General features: G+C 44.2%; 1 protein-coding gene across 1 annotated transcript; it reads left to right on the top strand.

Annotated features, from left to right (window-relative positions):
* Window positions 1–7,557: 7,557 nt before the first annotated feature.
* Window positions 7,558–13,687, top strand: LOC140197990 (tubulin beta-5 chain-like). Its single transcript, XM_072258748.1, has 4 exons — window positions 7,558–7,709; window positions 8,051–8,159; window positions 8,283–8,393; window positions 12,369–13,687. The coding sequence occupies exons 1-4, from the start codon at window positions 7,653–7,655 to the stop codon at window positions 13,442–13,444; spliced, it is 1,353 nt and encodes a 450-aa protein (XP_072114849.1). The 5' UTR covers window positions 7,558–7,652; the 3' UTR covers window positions 13,445–13,687.
* Window positions 13,688–15,520: the final 1,833 nt, after the last annotated feature.

Below are 15,520 nucleotides of genomic sequence, written 5' to 3'. Positions count from 1 at the left end.
TAAAGGAGATCTGTTTGGTGAGTTTTTACAGAGAGTAGTAATGTGCCTGGAATGGGCTGCAGGGGAAGAGGTGACAGGAGATACAATCGCAATGTTTCGAGGTATTTAGTCAGACATGTGAAAAGACAGGAAAGGGGGAGATACAGACCATGTGAAGGCAGTTTAAATTGGCATCATGGTCAGTGCCTGTGCCGAAGGGCCTGTACGTGCGATTATAATCTTCAATGTTCTAAGCCGCAGGACGTAGACCATCAGGACCAGGAAATCAGTCAGCCCTTGGTTCCATTCATTCTCCTAGTCCTCCTGCTCTGGTGACAGCGTTTTCTGGCTCTCCAAAGTCTACTCAGCAAGCCATGAGACACCATGTGATCTTTGTTCAGCAATTTGAAGAAGGTGTGAGAAAACAAGATTAACCCAAGGACATAAATGACATCATGCTTTTCCCAAAGATTACTAATCTATTTGTTTGTTGAATGCCTGCAGAGTGGGAGCAAGTTTTTCAGGCGCTGATAAGCTCAGAGCTCTCCCAGACTCCCACAACGCTCCAGTGAAGATTGATGACGATGAAATAACTGGACTAATTGTGTTAGAATCCATGGGCATACAAGGTAAATAGTTGCAAAGTGAGGGGTTCATGTCAATTAATTATCACATGCGTGACTATTTTCTACTAGAAAAAATACTGAGGTAAGCACCAAGAAGGGCAGTTTTCACAGAGTAACTGAGCAGATTCAGCCTGTGTATCACAACCACCTCCCCCCAACACACCGGGTGAGTTGGAGAATCAGAATGACAGCTGATAACATAGGAGCTGAATTTATTATTAGTTAAGAATTAAAAACCATGTAAGATTGTTCAAGTATCAAACCCTGCAGCAGTACATGATTCTTTATTATAGTTTCCAGCATTTATCATATATGTGCAAGTCTTTTGAGATTTCTTGTAATACGTCTTGTAATACAGGGTAAATGGTAAGGCACTGAGGAACGCAGGAGAACAGCGGGAATACAGATACAAAATTCCCTAAAAGTGTCGTCACAGGTAGATAGGGTCGTAAAGAGACCTTTTGGTACATTGGCCTTTATTAATCGAAGTACTGAGAATAAGAGCTGGAATGTTATGATGAGGTTGTATAAGGCATTGGTGAGGCCAAATCTGGAGTATTGTGTTCAGTTTTGGTCACCAAATTATAGGAAGGATATAAATAAGGTTGTAAGAGTGCAGAGAAGGTTTACAAGGATGTTGCCGGGACTTGAGAAACTCAGTTACAGAGAAAGGTTGAATAGGTTAGGACTTTATTCCCTGGAGCGTAGAAGAATGAGTGGAGATTTGATAGAGGTATATAAAATCATGATGGGTATAGACAGAGTGAATGCAAGCAGGCTTTTTCCACTGAGGCAAGGGGAGAAAAAAACCAGAGGACATGGGTTAAGGGTGAGGGGGAAAAAGTTTAAAGGGAACATTGGGGGGAGGCTTCTTCACACAGAGAGTGGTGGGAGTATGGAATGAGCTGCCAGACGAGGTGGTAAATGCAGGTTCTTTTTTAACATTTAAGAATAAATTGGACAGATACATAGATGGGAGGTGTATGGAGGGATATGGTCCGTGTGCAGGTCAGTGGGTCTAGGCAGAAAATGGTTCGGCACAGCTAAGAAGGGCCAAAAGGCCTGTTTCTGTGCTGTAGTTTTTCTATGGTTTCTATGTCAAAGATTTTATATTATATTAATACCTGTGCTACTAGGTTTCAATAAACTTTTGAATGAGTTCTGAGTTGCGCTGCTCTGTGAGATTTGGCTAGTTGACCCTACCAGGATGGGCTCAAGGCCAAAAACAAATGGTCAGTATCAGTCAGTACATACTGCAACACAGATACAAAATAGTCATTCACAGAGACAGTGCTCAAGGTCAGGATTGAACCCGGGTCTCTGCAGGCGTGAAGTACCAGCTCTGCCAAACCTGATCTAGAGGCTATTTTTGTGACTTCTGATACCTACACACCATCAAGACCTCTGACTCTTGGCTCCATTCTTAGTACAGTGATTATATCACTAGATGCATCTCTGTCCCTGCTGGGCAGAGTCATTGAGCCTTGCCAGTCCTTTGCATCATAGAGTGACTAAATACAAGGTGGATAAGGAATTAAATATTGGTATAAATAAATATTGGTCTTCCCCTGAGTGGAAATTTCAAATACTGGCGGGTATAGGTTTAAGATGAAGTGGGAAATTTTAAACCAGATTTGGAGTCATAGAGTCACAGAGAACTACAGCACAGAACAGATTCTTCAACCCATCTAGTCTGTGCTGACCTATATTGCTGCCTTGTCCCGTCTACTCAAATCCAGACCATAGCCCCGCAAACTCCTCTTATTTGTGTGCCTATCCAAACATCTCTTAAATGTTATCCACATCCACCACTTCTGCTGGCAGCTCATTCCAGCTCGTTGTGAGGCAAGTTATTTTACAACGAGTATTGGTTGCCTGGAATGTGCTGACAGAAGAAGTGGTGGAAGCAGATACATAGTGATGTTTAAAAGGCAGTTAGACGGGGACAAGAACAGGCAGAGAATGGAGAGACGCAGATTATGTGTTTAAATTGGCATCATGTTTGGCACAGACACTGCAGTCCAAAGGGCCTGATCAGGTGCTGTACTGTTCTATGTTGCTAAGTGTTCCCATTAAGCAGGTTATTGGTTAGTGCTCCTTGATGGCTCTCTCAAGGATATCTTTGCTGGTATATGGGAGTCAACCAATTGTGCTGGATTGGTTTGTCCTGGGAATTTAGCACATTGTTAGGAAGATGCTAGTGTTGTAACTTTAGAGCAACAGCTTGGCCAGAAGCACGGCTGGTCTGGGAGCTCAGATCTTCAGTATCACTGGTGGGAGGTGGTCTGGTTCTGTATGTCGTGTCGTGTCCTACGTTCTGGATGCCATGTGGAGTGACGGCAACTGAAGGCTGGTGACTGGGGTGATGGAGGTTGCAAGAGGAAGCATAGATGGATCATCCTCTGACTCAGGATTTTATAGAGGTATACAAAATTATGAGGGATATAGATAGGGTTCTTGTGTGATAGATAGATGAAGATGTTTTCCCCTTGTGATGGGATCCTGGATTACCCCTATTAACTGTGCTTTTGAAAAGAGAGAGAGAGAGTTATTTAACACCGACAACTTGTTTGTAAAAGAGAGAGAGAGAGAGAGAGAGACACGAAGATTAACTGTTGGACTGTCACTTTAAGAACTGGTTAACTTTTGGATGTCTGCTGAGTTGGAGAGAGATGGCATCGAGTATCTCAAAAGTTGCTATGGTGACCGAAGGCAGGTTGTTGATACTTCTTCAAGGACTTTTTGCCTGCTTGCATTTCTTACACAGACAAAGGAAGGAGGGATTATTTGAATGACAGTAGATGCTCAGCACGGGAAGATAAAATAGGAGGTCAGATGATAGACCTTAGACACATGTTCTGGACACTGAATGAGCACTGTTGTGCCAGCAGGAAAAGTGGGTTTTAGAGGTTCGATTAGGCGGATCGATCCGTCGCTCTTGCAGTGGAAAGAGGAAAAGGGTTGACTGGTGGGGAGTTGTCCATGTGTCCACCCTCGCCTGGGGGATAGCTCCACCACAGAAAACCGGTTCCCTTTATTAAAGTCACAGTTGGTGACTTTTAAAGGAGTTCGAAGGACAACGAGAAGATTGACGACGTCAGCCCACCTGAAGACTCAAATCTCTCTCTCTCTCTCTCTCTCTCTCTCTATCACTACTCAACTCAATACCACGAACTGAACTGAACTTTACTCATCATCGTAAGACTCTATCTTTTTACCCCTAGACTTAAAGAAGCTTGGTTTTTCATACATATATTTCCACACTTACTGATATATATAATTATTGCTAACCTGTTTGATTTATCTACATTTATATTACTGTATTGTGTAGTTACTAATAAATATTATTAGTTTATAGCAAAACTGGACCCCAAAGTGTTTTCCATCTCTGCTGGTTCTTTATTCCCGTCACAGGGTTCGTGACACCCTGAGGTTGAGGGAGATGTATCATAGTTTCAGGGTGAAAGATGAAATATTTAAGGGGGGTCTGAGGGGGGAACTTTTTTAAAAGTGTGGAATGAGTTGTCAGCAGAAATGGTAGATGAAGTTTCAATTGTAACCTTTAAAATAAATTCGGATTGGTACATGGATGAGAGCAGTCCAGGTGCGGGTAAATAGGACTGGATCAACACAGACTCGATGGGCTGAATGGCCTACTTCTGTATTGTAGTGTCCTATGACTCTACGTGCTAAAAAGCTTCTTCTGGCAACCTTAAAATGGATGTGAAGGGTGCTATAGAAATGCAAATCTCTTGTTATTTTGACTGAGGAAGTGCTATTCATACAAAAGTTTCTGCTGGAGGTTTAAGCATGAAATAAATTATGAGAAGATGGTCAATATCCTCATTCCCTACATCAACTTTGAGAAATTAATTTGCAGTGATAACAGTAAACAGTTGCTTCCAACTCTGCACCATACATTTGAGGGAAGATAATTAGTCATTCAAATGTAAGGCAGTGTCCAGCAGCTAAAGCCTGTCTGTATCCATTCCCCCACAACTGGCTCCCTTCCTTACTCATGTCAACGTATCTGTCTGACTCACTCTGACTTCATCCATTTTGCTGTCTTTGGCTTGTATCTGTCTGTGTTCTCCATGTATCGTTCATGCTGTGATCTTCTACTGGTCTGTGTCCACTCTTCCACTCTTCATATCAAAATGTAAAAAATGCCGTGAATACTGACTGCTCCACAGGGCAACTTATCTTGAATGGTCCTGATTCCCGGAGGGGAAGGTTATTCGGCAATACAGCTACTTTCTACCAGATGTGCCCATAACTGAAGCACCCAACAGAAGACAAACGTTAACACAAAATAATCTGCAGATGCTGGGATCAAAGCAACACTCACAACACGCTGGAGGAACTCAGCAGGTCGGGCAGCATCCGTGGAAATGATGAGTCGACGTTTCGGGCCGGACAAAGGGTTCCGGCCCAATACGTTGACTCATCGTTTCCACGAATGCTGCCCAACCTGCTGAGTTCCTCCAGTGTGTTGTGAATGTTGCAGAAGACAAACGTTAATGTGCAATGGATCCTGATGAAAGTCCTGATGAAAGGCCTGATGAAAGTCCTTGGCCCAAAATGTTGACTGTTCATTCCTCTCCATAGGTACTGCTTGACCTGCTGAGGTCCTCTGGCATTTTGTGTGTGTTGCTGTGGATTTCTGCAGTATCTTTTCTGGTTAACATTTTTAAAAAATTTGGAAGAGCAGTGATCTGCAAGAAGAATAGAAATAAACTTCAAGGAGCTATAAAGAGGGTGGTAGAATGGGAAACTAGGTGGCTGATGAATTTTAGTGCTGAGAAGCTAGGAAATATGCAAATACCCATACTCTGTAAATATCCACACACACACACACACACACACACACACACACACACATGTTTGTGTAAAACCCACTTAAATATTCACACTCTTTCCCTGTTTCTATTCACACACTCCATTAATTTCCAGATTTCTTGTAAATATTCAGGGCCTCACTCCCTATGAATATCCAAACCCACTCCCCGTACACAACACCCTAATATCTCTTTCTTTCCTTCTGTTGCCCCAAAAGTCACAACAGAAATACAGCATGGTACGGGCCCTTCAGCCCGCAATGTTGTGCCAACCTTTTAACCAATTTGTCACCCAGCTCAAAGTAAATAGTAGGATTCTCAATGTCCGATGTACTGAAAGCAGATGATCAAATGGATTCTTCTGGGTTCTCTCCAGTGGGTGTCACATTTGTTAAAGCCAATCCTCTATGCATCAGTACATCAAATTGTTTTAAAAATCCTTCCCAATGTTTTAAGTTAGCAGGTATATTGGAACAGGATATAATTATAGATTGCAGTTATAACTACATTAGTTAAAAGGCATTTGCTTATACTTAGAGAGGAAAGGTGTGGAGGGATACAAGCCTGAAGGGATTGGTGCAAATAAGTACCATCGTTGGCAAAGATGATATGGGCTGTTCAGTTCTATGTTTCTAGCTGATCGTTGGGTGTGCAGCTAAGTATACCTTGAAGCATCAGTGGGCTTGGGTTTGGGTGGGATGGTGGGATTCCTGGCCTGGAGGCCATTAGTGATCCTGTGGTAGATGGAACGTTGGGCATTACAATCTTGTTTTTAATATTAAGTTTGTGGACAACATGACTGGCGATTTGTGGACAGTGATGAAGGTTGTGAAAGGGCACTGTGTAGGGTGCAGATCAGTTACAGATTTTGGCAGAGAAACAGCTGTGTTGAAATTTGGAAAGTGCAAGGTTTGAACTTTGGAAGGTCAAATATAAGGGGAGAGAGCACAGTAGACGGCAGGACCTTTAACAACATTGATTTTGGGGTCCAAGTCTATAGCTCCTTGAAAGTGGCCACAAAAATAACTAGGCATATGGCACGCATGGCTTTACTGGTCAGAACACTGAGTGTAAGAGAAATGGAGTCTGTTGTAAACCTTGTTCAGGCCACTGAGTGCAGTTCTGTTCACTCCATTAAAGGAGGGATGTGGATGCTTTGAAGAGGTTCACCAGGATGCTGTCTAGATTAAGGACAGTTTGGACAAACTTCAATTGTTCATCTGGACACCTGATAGAAGTTTAAAAATTTAGGAGAGGTATAGATCCGGAATAGTGTCAGAGTCGTTCTTCCAGGAAAGAAACATCCAAAGCATATGCATTTAAGGAGAGAGGGGGAAAGTTCAAAGGAGATGTGTCAGACAGCTGTTTTACAGAGAGAGAGAGCTGGGTGCTTGGAATGCGTTGTCAAGGGTGATGGATAAGAAAGAGGCAGGAAAGTTGTTTGCATTGGTAGGTGAGACTAGAACTAGGGGACATAGCCTCAAGATTTGGGGGAGTAGATTTAGGACAAAGATGAGGAGGAATTGCTTTTCCCTAAGATTGGTGAATCTGTGGAATTCTCTGCCCAATGATGCTACTTCAGTAAATATATTTAAGGCAAGCTTGGATAGGTTTTTTGCATAGTAGGGGAAATAAGGGTTATTGGGAAAAGGCGGGTAGGTAAAGATGAGTCCATGGCCAGATCAACCATGATCTTATTGAATAGCAGAGCAGGCTCAATGGGCCAGATGGCCTACTCCTGCTCCAATTATTTCTTATGTTCTTATGTGATGGACACAGATATCACAGTGGTGTTTACGAGATCTTTAGGGAGACACATGAACAGCCAGGGAATGGAGAGGTGTGCGTTATATAAAGGCAGATAAATTTAGTTTGGCAACATGGTCAGCACAGCTATCGTGGGCCGAAGGGGCCTGTTCTTGTGCTCTACTATTCTGTGTTATACCAAGCTCCACAAATGCCCTGGTAGGGGTTGAACCGTGAATCACGGGACTCCTCGACCAGTAAGTTTCCCACCGGCGGCTTTCGCCGCTCAGTCAGTCGGAGGTTTCAGTGTCCCTTGCGTTGGCTCCGCCTCTGGACTGAGTGGGACGGTCAGGAATGTGGGCGGGTGGGCGCCGCGCCTACTTTATAAAAAGGGCCGAGGGAGCCGCCCAAGACCGGGATCAGAGGACAAGTGGTCGACTCGGAGCCCGTGAAGACGAGCACCATGCGAGAGATTGTTCACATTCAGGCGGGACAGTGCGGGAACCAGATCGGGAGCAAGGTGGGATAAATCCCGAGCTGCTAACTTCTGTGCCGTGTCCCGGGAACGAACGCGTTCAGTGTCGGGGTATTCACTGAAGTTCCTCCCAAACTCTTCAAACCTGTAGCAGGGGAGAAGAAATCTCTCAAAAGCACTTGTTGTTTTTGGGAGGGGCTTTAGATTTTCCGTTAGGAATTTTGGGCGATTTATACACTCTAATTCTGGAGTTGGGCCAGACCCCGCGCCTCTCCGCGTCGGTCTGGTGATTAGACAGGGAGCCATACCCACAGACTGAAATCCAATTGTCTCCATACCCACAGACTGAAATCCAATTTATTCTCTCTCTCTTTACTTTGCTGTAGTTTTGGGAGGTGATTAGCGACGAGCATGGCATCGATCCCGGGGGCAATTACATTGGAGACTCGCGCTTGCAACTGGAGAGAATCAACGTGTACTACAACGAAGCGATGTGTGAGTTTCTGGTGGGGAGGGGGAATTCTTGCAACGGGTGGGGGGAGGTGGCTGGTGTTTCCGCCGGCTGTTGCCTTTCAGTGTGTGACTCTCACTAACATGGCAAATCGACTAACCTTGCAGCCCAGAAGTATGTTCCCAGAGCGATCCTCTTGGACTTGGAGCCGGGGACGATGGACAGTGTTCGCTCGGGGAGTTTGGGACAACTCTTCAAACCGGATAATTTCATATTTGGTGAGTCTCCTGGGTGTGTTGACCTTTTGAAGGATGCCCGCTGTCCCAGATCCTGTCGATTTCCTTTCGCTTGAAACTTGATCATCACGAGAAGAAAGCAAGGGGTTAATATTCCGAGTGTTCGGCCTGGGCTATCCCAAAATGTAAAACAAGGCCGGCGCAGTGATGTAAGAGCTGCCAGACAAGTGCAAAATTTGCTTTCCAACAAATTATTCCCAGACCCTTTGTGTTAATGGGGTACATTGAGGTTGGGCAGAGTAATGTTTCCTGCATGTGCTGTTGTGTTGGCTTGTGGTGCTATGGCTGTGTCATCTTGGAGAACCCTTGCACAGACCCTTCTCAGCTTAACAGTGACTGGGGAGCCACTAGGTTTTGAGACAGGAGTTCTTTATAACTTGCTGCAAATCAAAACTGACTTGCCAGCTCATTGACTGTTCTTCTGCCTTTGGATAGGGAGTTTTCCAATGTTTGTGTACTGTGACACTGAAAGGCAGTCACAGGCTTTCTTTCCTTGTCTATATTACATTAGAAGGTTTCAATTAGGCCCTCTTGTTCTGAGATGAATGGAAGGAGGAGAAGGTCTGTGGATTCCCTCTGATCTCACAGGTGGCTTCTGTGAGAGTGAACAGTGAAGAGGCCTGGCTGGAATAAGTCCTTTGGGAAAAAGAGCTTACTGACTAATGAAGGGCTGGGATGTCACAAAGCTGCTGCAGAGGACAGAAAAGTGAGAACATTGGGGAGATGTGTGTCTAACTGAGATTAGGCCGGGAAACCAAACCTAGACAAGTATCCTTCCTTGCACCATGTGTAGCAACAGCTTAGGATGGATGAGAGGTTCTAGTTAACCAAAGATCCTACATGTTATCCCTAGAGGAACTCTGTTTCGTTTAGCCGTATACATGTGTATGGGTGAATGACAATTAAACTTGAAATGGCCGATGGTGTGATCAGAACAAAAATATATCAAACCATTGGAGGAACTCAGTGGACCAAGAGTGTCCGGGGGTGCAAAGAGGTGGTGGGCAGCTTCAGCCGAGAGCCTGCACGATGAGGTAGAATCCAGCTGTGAGTGATGGCCTTTAGTTGCCTGATCTTTCTAGGTCACTCAACACTCCGCATCCTGAAGTTCTGTTTTGGTCTGTGCACGTCCATTACTCCAACTTGTGGTCACAACTATATTTTTATAGTTTGCTAAGAACCTAATTTAGAATCTGAGACGCAAATCATTTTGAACATAGAACAATACAGCACAGTACAGCCCACAACGTTTTGCCGACCTATATAAGTATACTCCATGATCGATCTAACTCCTCCTTCCTATGTTGCCAATAGCATTCCATTTGTTTTTTTCCATCTGTGTGGCCATCTAAGAGTCTTGTAAATGTCCCTAATATATCTGCTTCTACCACTACCCCTGGCAGTGTGTTCCAGGCACACACCACTCTCTGTGTATAAAAACCTACCTCTCACATCTCTCCTAAACTTTCCTCCACTCACTTTTAAAGGATGTCCTCTCTTATTACCCATTGCCATCCTAGGAAAAGGTGCTGGATTAGCTATGCCTCTCATAATCTTACACACCTTAATAAGTCTCCTCTCATCCTCCTTCACTCCAAAGAAAAAAGCCTAGCTTACTCAACCTTGCATTTCGTTAAGATTTCAAAGTAGGTTTACTGAATACAAAGTAAAGCTGAGATGAACCTTGCATGTAATGAGGCAAAAAGAAATACATCTCTAGCATTTTGCATTTGAGTTCACGTAACGTTGCTTTTTCTCTTATCTCCCTGGACTCTGGAAGTGCAAGCCCATTCCTGTTTTGAACACAGTATCATTGGTTAGCCGACTTCGATGGAAACAGTTTGGCTGTCATGCTCTTTGTCAGCCAGTGAGACTTTGCAGATGGTGGAGGGAGGGGTTCTGATCTGATTTACGGCAGTGGGATTTAAGTCTCAAGAGGTGGAGTCCTGTTCCTCTGCTGCCTTCAAATATAGGCATAATGTAGAAGACAAAATGACACGATTTCAAAGAAGTGGTTCAGCTTAGATAAATTATTTCTTTTGCTTGCATTCAAGAACTGAGAGTCTTTGACCCGAGTCTGTGCAGTTTGTTTTTGAGAGAATCTAATTTTAAACACTGTCAGATATAAGTGCTCCATTTTTAACGGATCTCCCTGTTTCTGTGGAGTCATTTAGAAGAGATGTGGGATCATCTCCAATGTACCGTATGTAAACCAGATGGCCTGAGAACTGTCTGCTTACAAGAACTTGCTCTCAGAAGTCCCCCCACCCCTGCTGATCTCCAAACAGAGATAAAATCTGGATAAAGTCATCAAATTGTTGCACAGAGGAAACCATTTGGCCCATCGGATCTATGATGTCCTCTGAGAGACAATTGTACCAGTTCTATTCCCCTGCATATTATTCTCTAGTGCCAGTTTAATTGATTTAAAAGACACTGATTCAGTTTCCAGCTTTCCTGCAGATAATCAATTCCAAATTTCATCTACTCCCGGAATTAAATGGTTTATTTCTAATATTCCTTGTGCTGTTTGCCTCAGGCTGTTACCTCTGTTCCACGCACAGAAGTACATCTCCTCTTTCACAAGCAGTGCTGGAGAGTATAAGCAAGCACGTGTTCTTGGCTGGACTTTGTTCAACGAGATGATGCAGCAGCAGGATTTCTCGTCGGCAGATCGCCCTTTTGAAAAAGCTGGCTGCTAACCACAGTGAGGCTGATGCAGCCAGTTTGGAATTGTTTAGCTTATTCAGCAGTGTGGCTGTAAGCTCCATTCAGCTCACACTGCAGTTTACTTTCAGGGTCACAGATAATTCAGGATGAGCTGAAAAGGCGTGTAACAACACACTGAAAGAAAACCAGCCACCAGTTCTCATTAATCCATTTGTTCCACTGCTGGGTTGGAGTGGGTTTATTTTAAAACACATGGTATGCATTAATTCAAGGGACATGGGCTTCATAGGACAAACCAGCATTGAATTGTACATGGAGATACAAGAGATGCCACAATCTGGAGCAACTCATCTGCTGGAAGAACTCAGTGGAGACCCAATTCAGGGTTTTGACCTACAATGTCGCTGGTTCGTTTGCCCCCACAGATGCTGTTTGACCTACCAAGTTGCTGTAGCAGGTTGTTTGTTACATTTAACTGCCCATCCCTAGATACCTTTGAGAAGGTGGTGATGAGCTACCCTCTTTAACCACTGCAGCCCTTGGAGAGGTCTCCAGTATTTTGACCCAGTGACACTGAAAGAACAGCAATATATTTCCAGGTCGGAATTGTGAGTGGCCTGTAAGGCAACTTCCATATGGTGGGAAGCAATGTTGCAAGATGAACCTCTGTTCCCACAGGGTGTTTCTGGGATATGGAGGAATATGCTGGAAAGTGGAAGCATGGAGATGCATCAGTTGGTAGTACTGCCTCACGGCTCTAGGAATCTGGGTTCAATTCTGACCCCTGTGCAGAGCTTGGGCATTCTACTTGTGACCACATGAGTTTTACCTGGATGTTTCTGTTGCCTCTCAGATCTCAAAGGTTTGGTGGAAAGAATATGCTTTCTGCTTTTGACAGATTTCAGGGCCTTTATGACATCCAGTTCATTCATTCTGTTTAATGCTTTATCCTCTACCAATCTCAGCATTTTAATATTTAGAAAAGATTTTCAAAACCAACTAATAATAAAAGTCCTTAAAATGTGTAGTGATGGTTTCAAGGCAAGAGAATGTGAAGATATGTAAGGGTTACAAATGAATACTTGTTCGAGGTGATCATTGATTCCTGACTCTTTTTACTTCTGTTCATTGTTTATATAAGATTAAAATGCAATTGGCAACCTTTAAAACATGTGTTTCTTTCTGCATTATGGACTAAAAACTCCTGGAAATTTTATGTAGCAGTTCAATCAGCACTTGTGATTTTAAATGTCGATCTGTAATTCTTTCTTCTTCTCTGGCCATTAGGACAAACAGGTGCAGGAAACAACTGGGCCAAAGGACACTACACAGAAGGTGCAGAGCTGGTGGACTCGGTGATGGACGTGCTAAGGAAGGAATGCGAAAACTGTGACTGCCTCCAAGGCTTTCAGCTCACTCATTCGCTGGGAGGTGGCACCGGCTCTGGAATGGGGACGCTACTGATCAGCAAGATCCGCGAGGAATATCCCGATAGAATAATGAACACGTTCAGTGTCATGCCGTCACCCAAAGTTTCAGACACCGTGGTCGAGCCTTACAACGCTACCTTATCTGTCCATCAGTTAGTCGAGAACACTGATGAAACTTACTGCATCGATAATGAGGCACTGTACGATATCTGTTTCCGTACTTTAAAACTCACCACTCCGACGTACGGGGATTTGAACCACCTTGTGTCTGCAACGATGAGTGGGGTGACAACTTCCTTGCGGTTTCCTGGCCAGCTGAATGCCGATCTGAGGAAGTTAGCTGTGAACATGGTGCCCTTTCCCAGACTCCACTTCTTCATGCCCGGCTTTGCCCCTCTCACTGCCCGGGGCAGCCAGCAGTACCGCACCCTTTCGGTCTCTGAGCTCACCCAGCAGATGTTTGACGCCAAGAACATGATGGCTGCCTGCGACCCTCGTCACGGCCGCTACCTGACGGTGGCCACTGTGTTCCGGGGTCCCATGTCCATGAAGGAGATTGATGAGCAGATGCTCGCCGTGCAGAGTAAGAACAGCAGCTACTTTGTGGAGTGGATCCCTAACAACGTCAAGGTGGCTGTGTGTGACATCGCGCCCCGAGGGCTCAAAATGGCCTCTACCTTTATAGGGAACAGCACAGCGATCCAGGAACTGTTCAAACGCATATCAGAGCAGTTTGCAGCCATGTTCCGCAGGAAGGCTTTCCTGCATTGGTTTACTGGGGAAGGAATGGACGAAATGGAATTTTCTGAAGCGGAGAGCAATATGAATGATTTGGTGTCCGAGTATCAACAGTATCAAGACGCTACCGCTGATGAGGGCGAATATTTTGAAGAGAATGAAGAAGAAGCAGACGAGACTCAATTGAGCAACTGATATACATCCATACACTTAAATATCTTTTCCACTGCTAACAACCATCAATGGTTTTTGGATGATGAGAGTGAAGCTAATACTAACCTTTTGTTTATCATCCATTGCCTGTTTGATGTGCCTTTGCTGTAATTCCCAAGTGTAAGAAAATTTAAAATTTTAATAGTAGAAATAATTGGCAGTTCAACATATCTGACAATTGATCTTGAATTACAGGTAGAATTTATTAAAAGGCTTTGAAATTAACTGGTCACTGTCTGTATGTTTTTGCCTTTTCACCTGGTCTCCTATATCACTGGATACAGTATCAGCTCGGTGAAGAGGGGTGACCCACAGTGATGGTGATGTTGTAAAGCTCTGACGGTGACACTGTTGAGTCCGGCTGTGATGCTGCAACAGTGATGCTGACAGTTACAGTGTTGATCCCAGCTGTTAAGGTGTGACAGTGACGCTGTTAACTCCACATGTAAAGGTGTCATGGTGTTGACACCCAGCTGTAAAGTGTTGCAGTGACAGTTGTTGATCCCAGCTTTAAAGCTATACCTCAGTTACTTCAAAGGCCGGACAGAAAGAGTCCTCCAAAAGAAAAGTAAACACTGCACACCTTAAGCAACACAAAAAGCTCTGGAGAAGCTCAGCAGGTCAGGCAGCATCTATGGAGGGAAATGTTCACTACTTAAGATCCCCTGGATCAGCTTGGTAACAGATCCAATTGTTTCGCTTTCCCCTATTCGTTCTTCACCTTTCCCGCTCATCCCCTCCCTGGTTCCCCTCCCCCACCCCTTTATCTTTCCCCTGACTGGTTTTTCACCTGGAATCTACCAGCCTTCTCCTTCCCACCCTCCTCCCACCTTCTTTATAGGGCCTCTGCCCCTTCCCCCTACAGTCCTGAGGAAGGGTTCCGGCCCGAAACGTTGATTGATCATTTCCACGGATGCTGCCCGATCTGCTGAGTTCCTCCAGTGTGTTGTGAGTGTTGCTTTGACCCCAGCATCTGCAGAGTATTTTGTGATTAAGATTCAATTGTTTGACCTTTGGCACATCTACAGTTGGACTGGGTGTCTGCCTCCTATACTGTCCGTAATCCTTTCTAAACGGTAGAAACATGTAGACAGACATTTACCGAGGAACAGAAATGGGGGTGGGAGGTGGGGAGCAGGGTGGTGGAAACGTGCATTTTCTGGGCATGAAATCATGCACATTACTAGCCATTAATTTGCCTGAGAAGATTAAACACTAAAAAACATTAAACTGGAAAGAGTGCAAAGAAGATTTATGAGGCTGTTGATAGGGCTTGAGGGCCTGCATTATGGGGAGAGGTTGGGCAGGCTAGGGCTTAATTCCTTGGAACAAAGGGACTTGACTGGCAAACTTACTGATGTGTACAAAATCATGAGGGGTGAAAATAACAGTCTTTTTCCCAGGGAAGGGGAACCAAAATAACTAGATGCTAGTAAGTAAGGTGAGAGGAAAGATTTAAAAGGGTCCCAAAGGACAACTTCTTCATGCAGAGGCCGAGGAGTATATGGAATGAGCCATCAAAGAAAGTGGTTGAGGCAGGTATGACAACAGCATTCAAAGGACATTTGGAAGAGTATACAGATACATGGATACGGGCCAAACATGGGCAAATGGGACTAGCTTGGTGTGGATGAGTTAGGCATTAAGCTTCAGGGCCTAATTGTGTGCTGTAGCTTTATGATCAAAAGTTTAGAAGCCACTTGCTAAAGTGCTCTAGTCTCACTGATGGCAGATTGCTGCCTTGTAGACTACAGATTTCTGTTGCGCTGTCTGAGGTGTCTTTCAGATGTGATATTAAGATGATATCCAAGCACTCTAGGACATTCTGAAAGGTCCTATAAAAAAAAGAATCTTTCTCAAAGCTCGTTTCATAAGGGAGTATCCAAAACATCACAGAACCCTCATCAGTCTGTAACATTTACTTTCTATAAAAAACTAGAGGGTGTTAGGGTGAGGGATAAGAGTTTTAGAGGGGATCTAAGGAAGAATTTCTTCACCCAAAGGGTGGTTGGTACCTGAAACACACTGTCTATTTGGATGATGGAGTATTTGGAATAC

This window comes from Mobula birostris, chromosome 1 (assembly GCF_030028105.1).
Source record: "Mobula birostris isolate sMobBir1 chromosome 1, sMobBir1.hap1, whole genome shotgun sequence".
In the NCBI taxonomy this organism is placed as follows: Eukaryota; Metazoa; Chordata; class Chondrichthyes; order Myliobatiformes; family Myliobatidae; genus Mobula; species Mobula birostris.
This window is presented reverse-complemented; position numbering and strand designations above follow the sequence as displayed.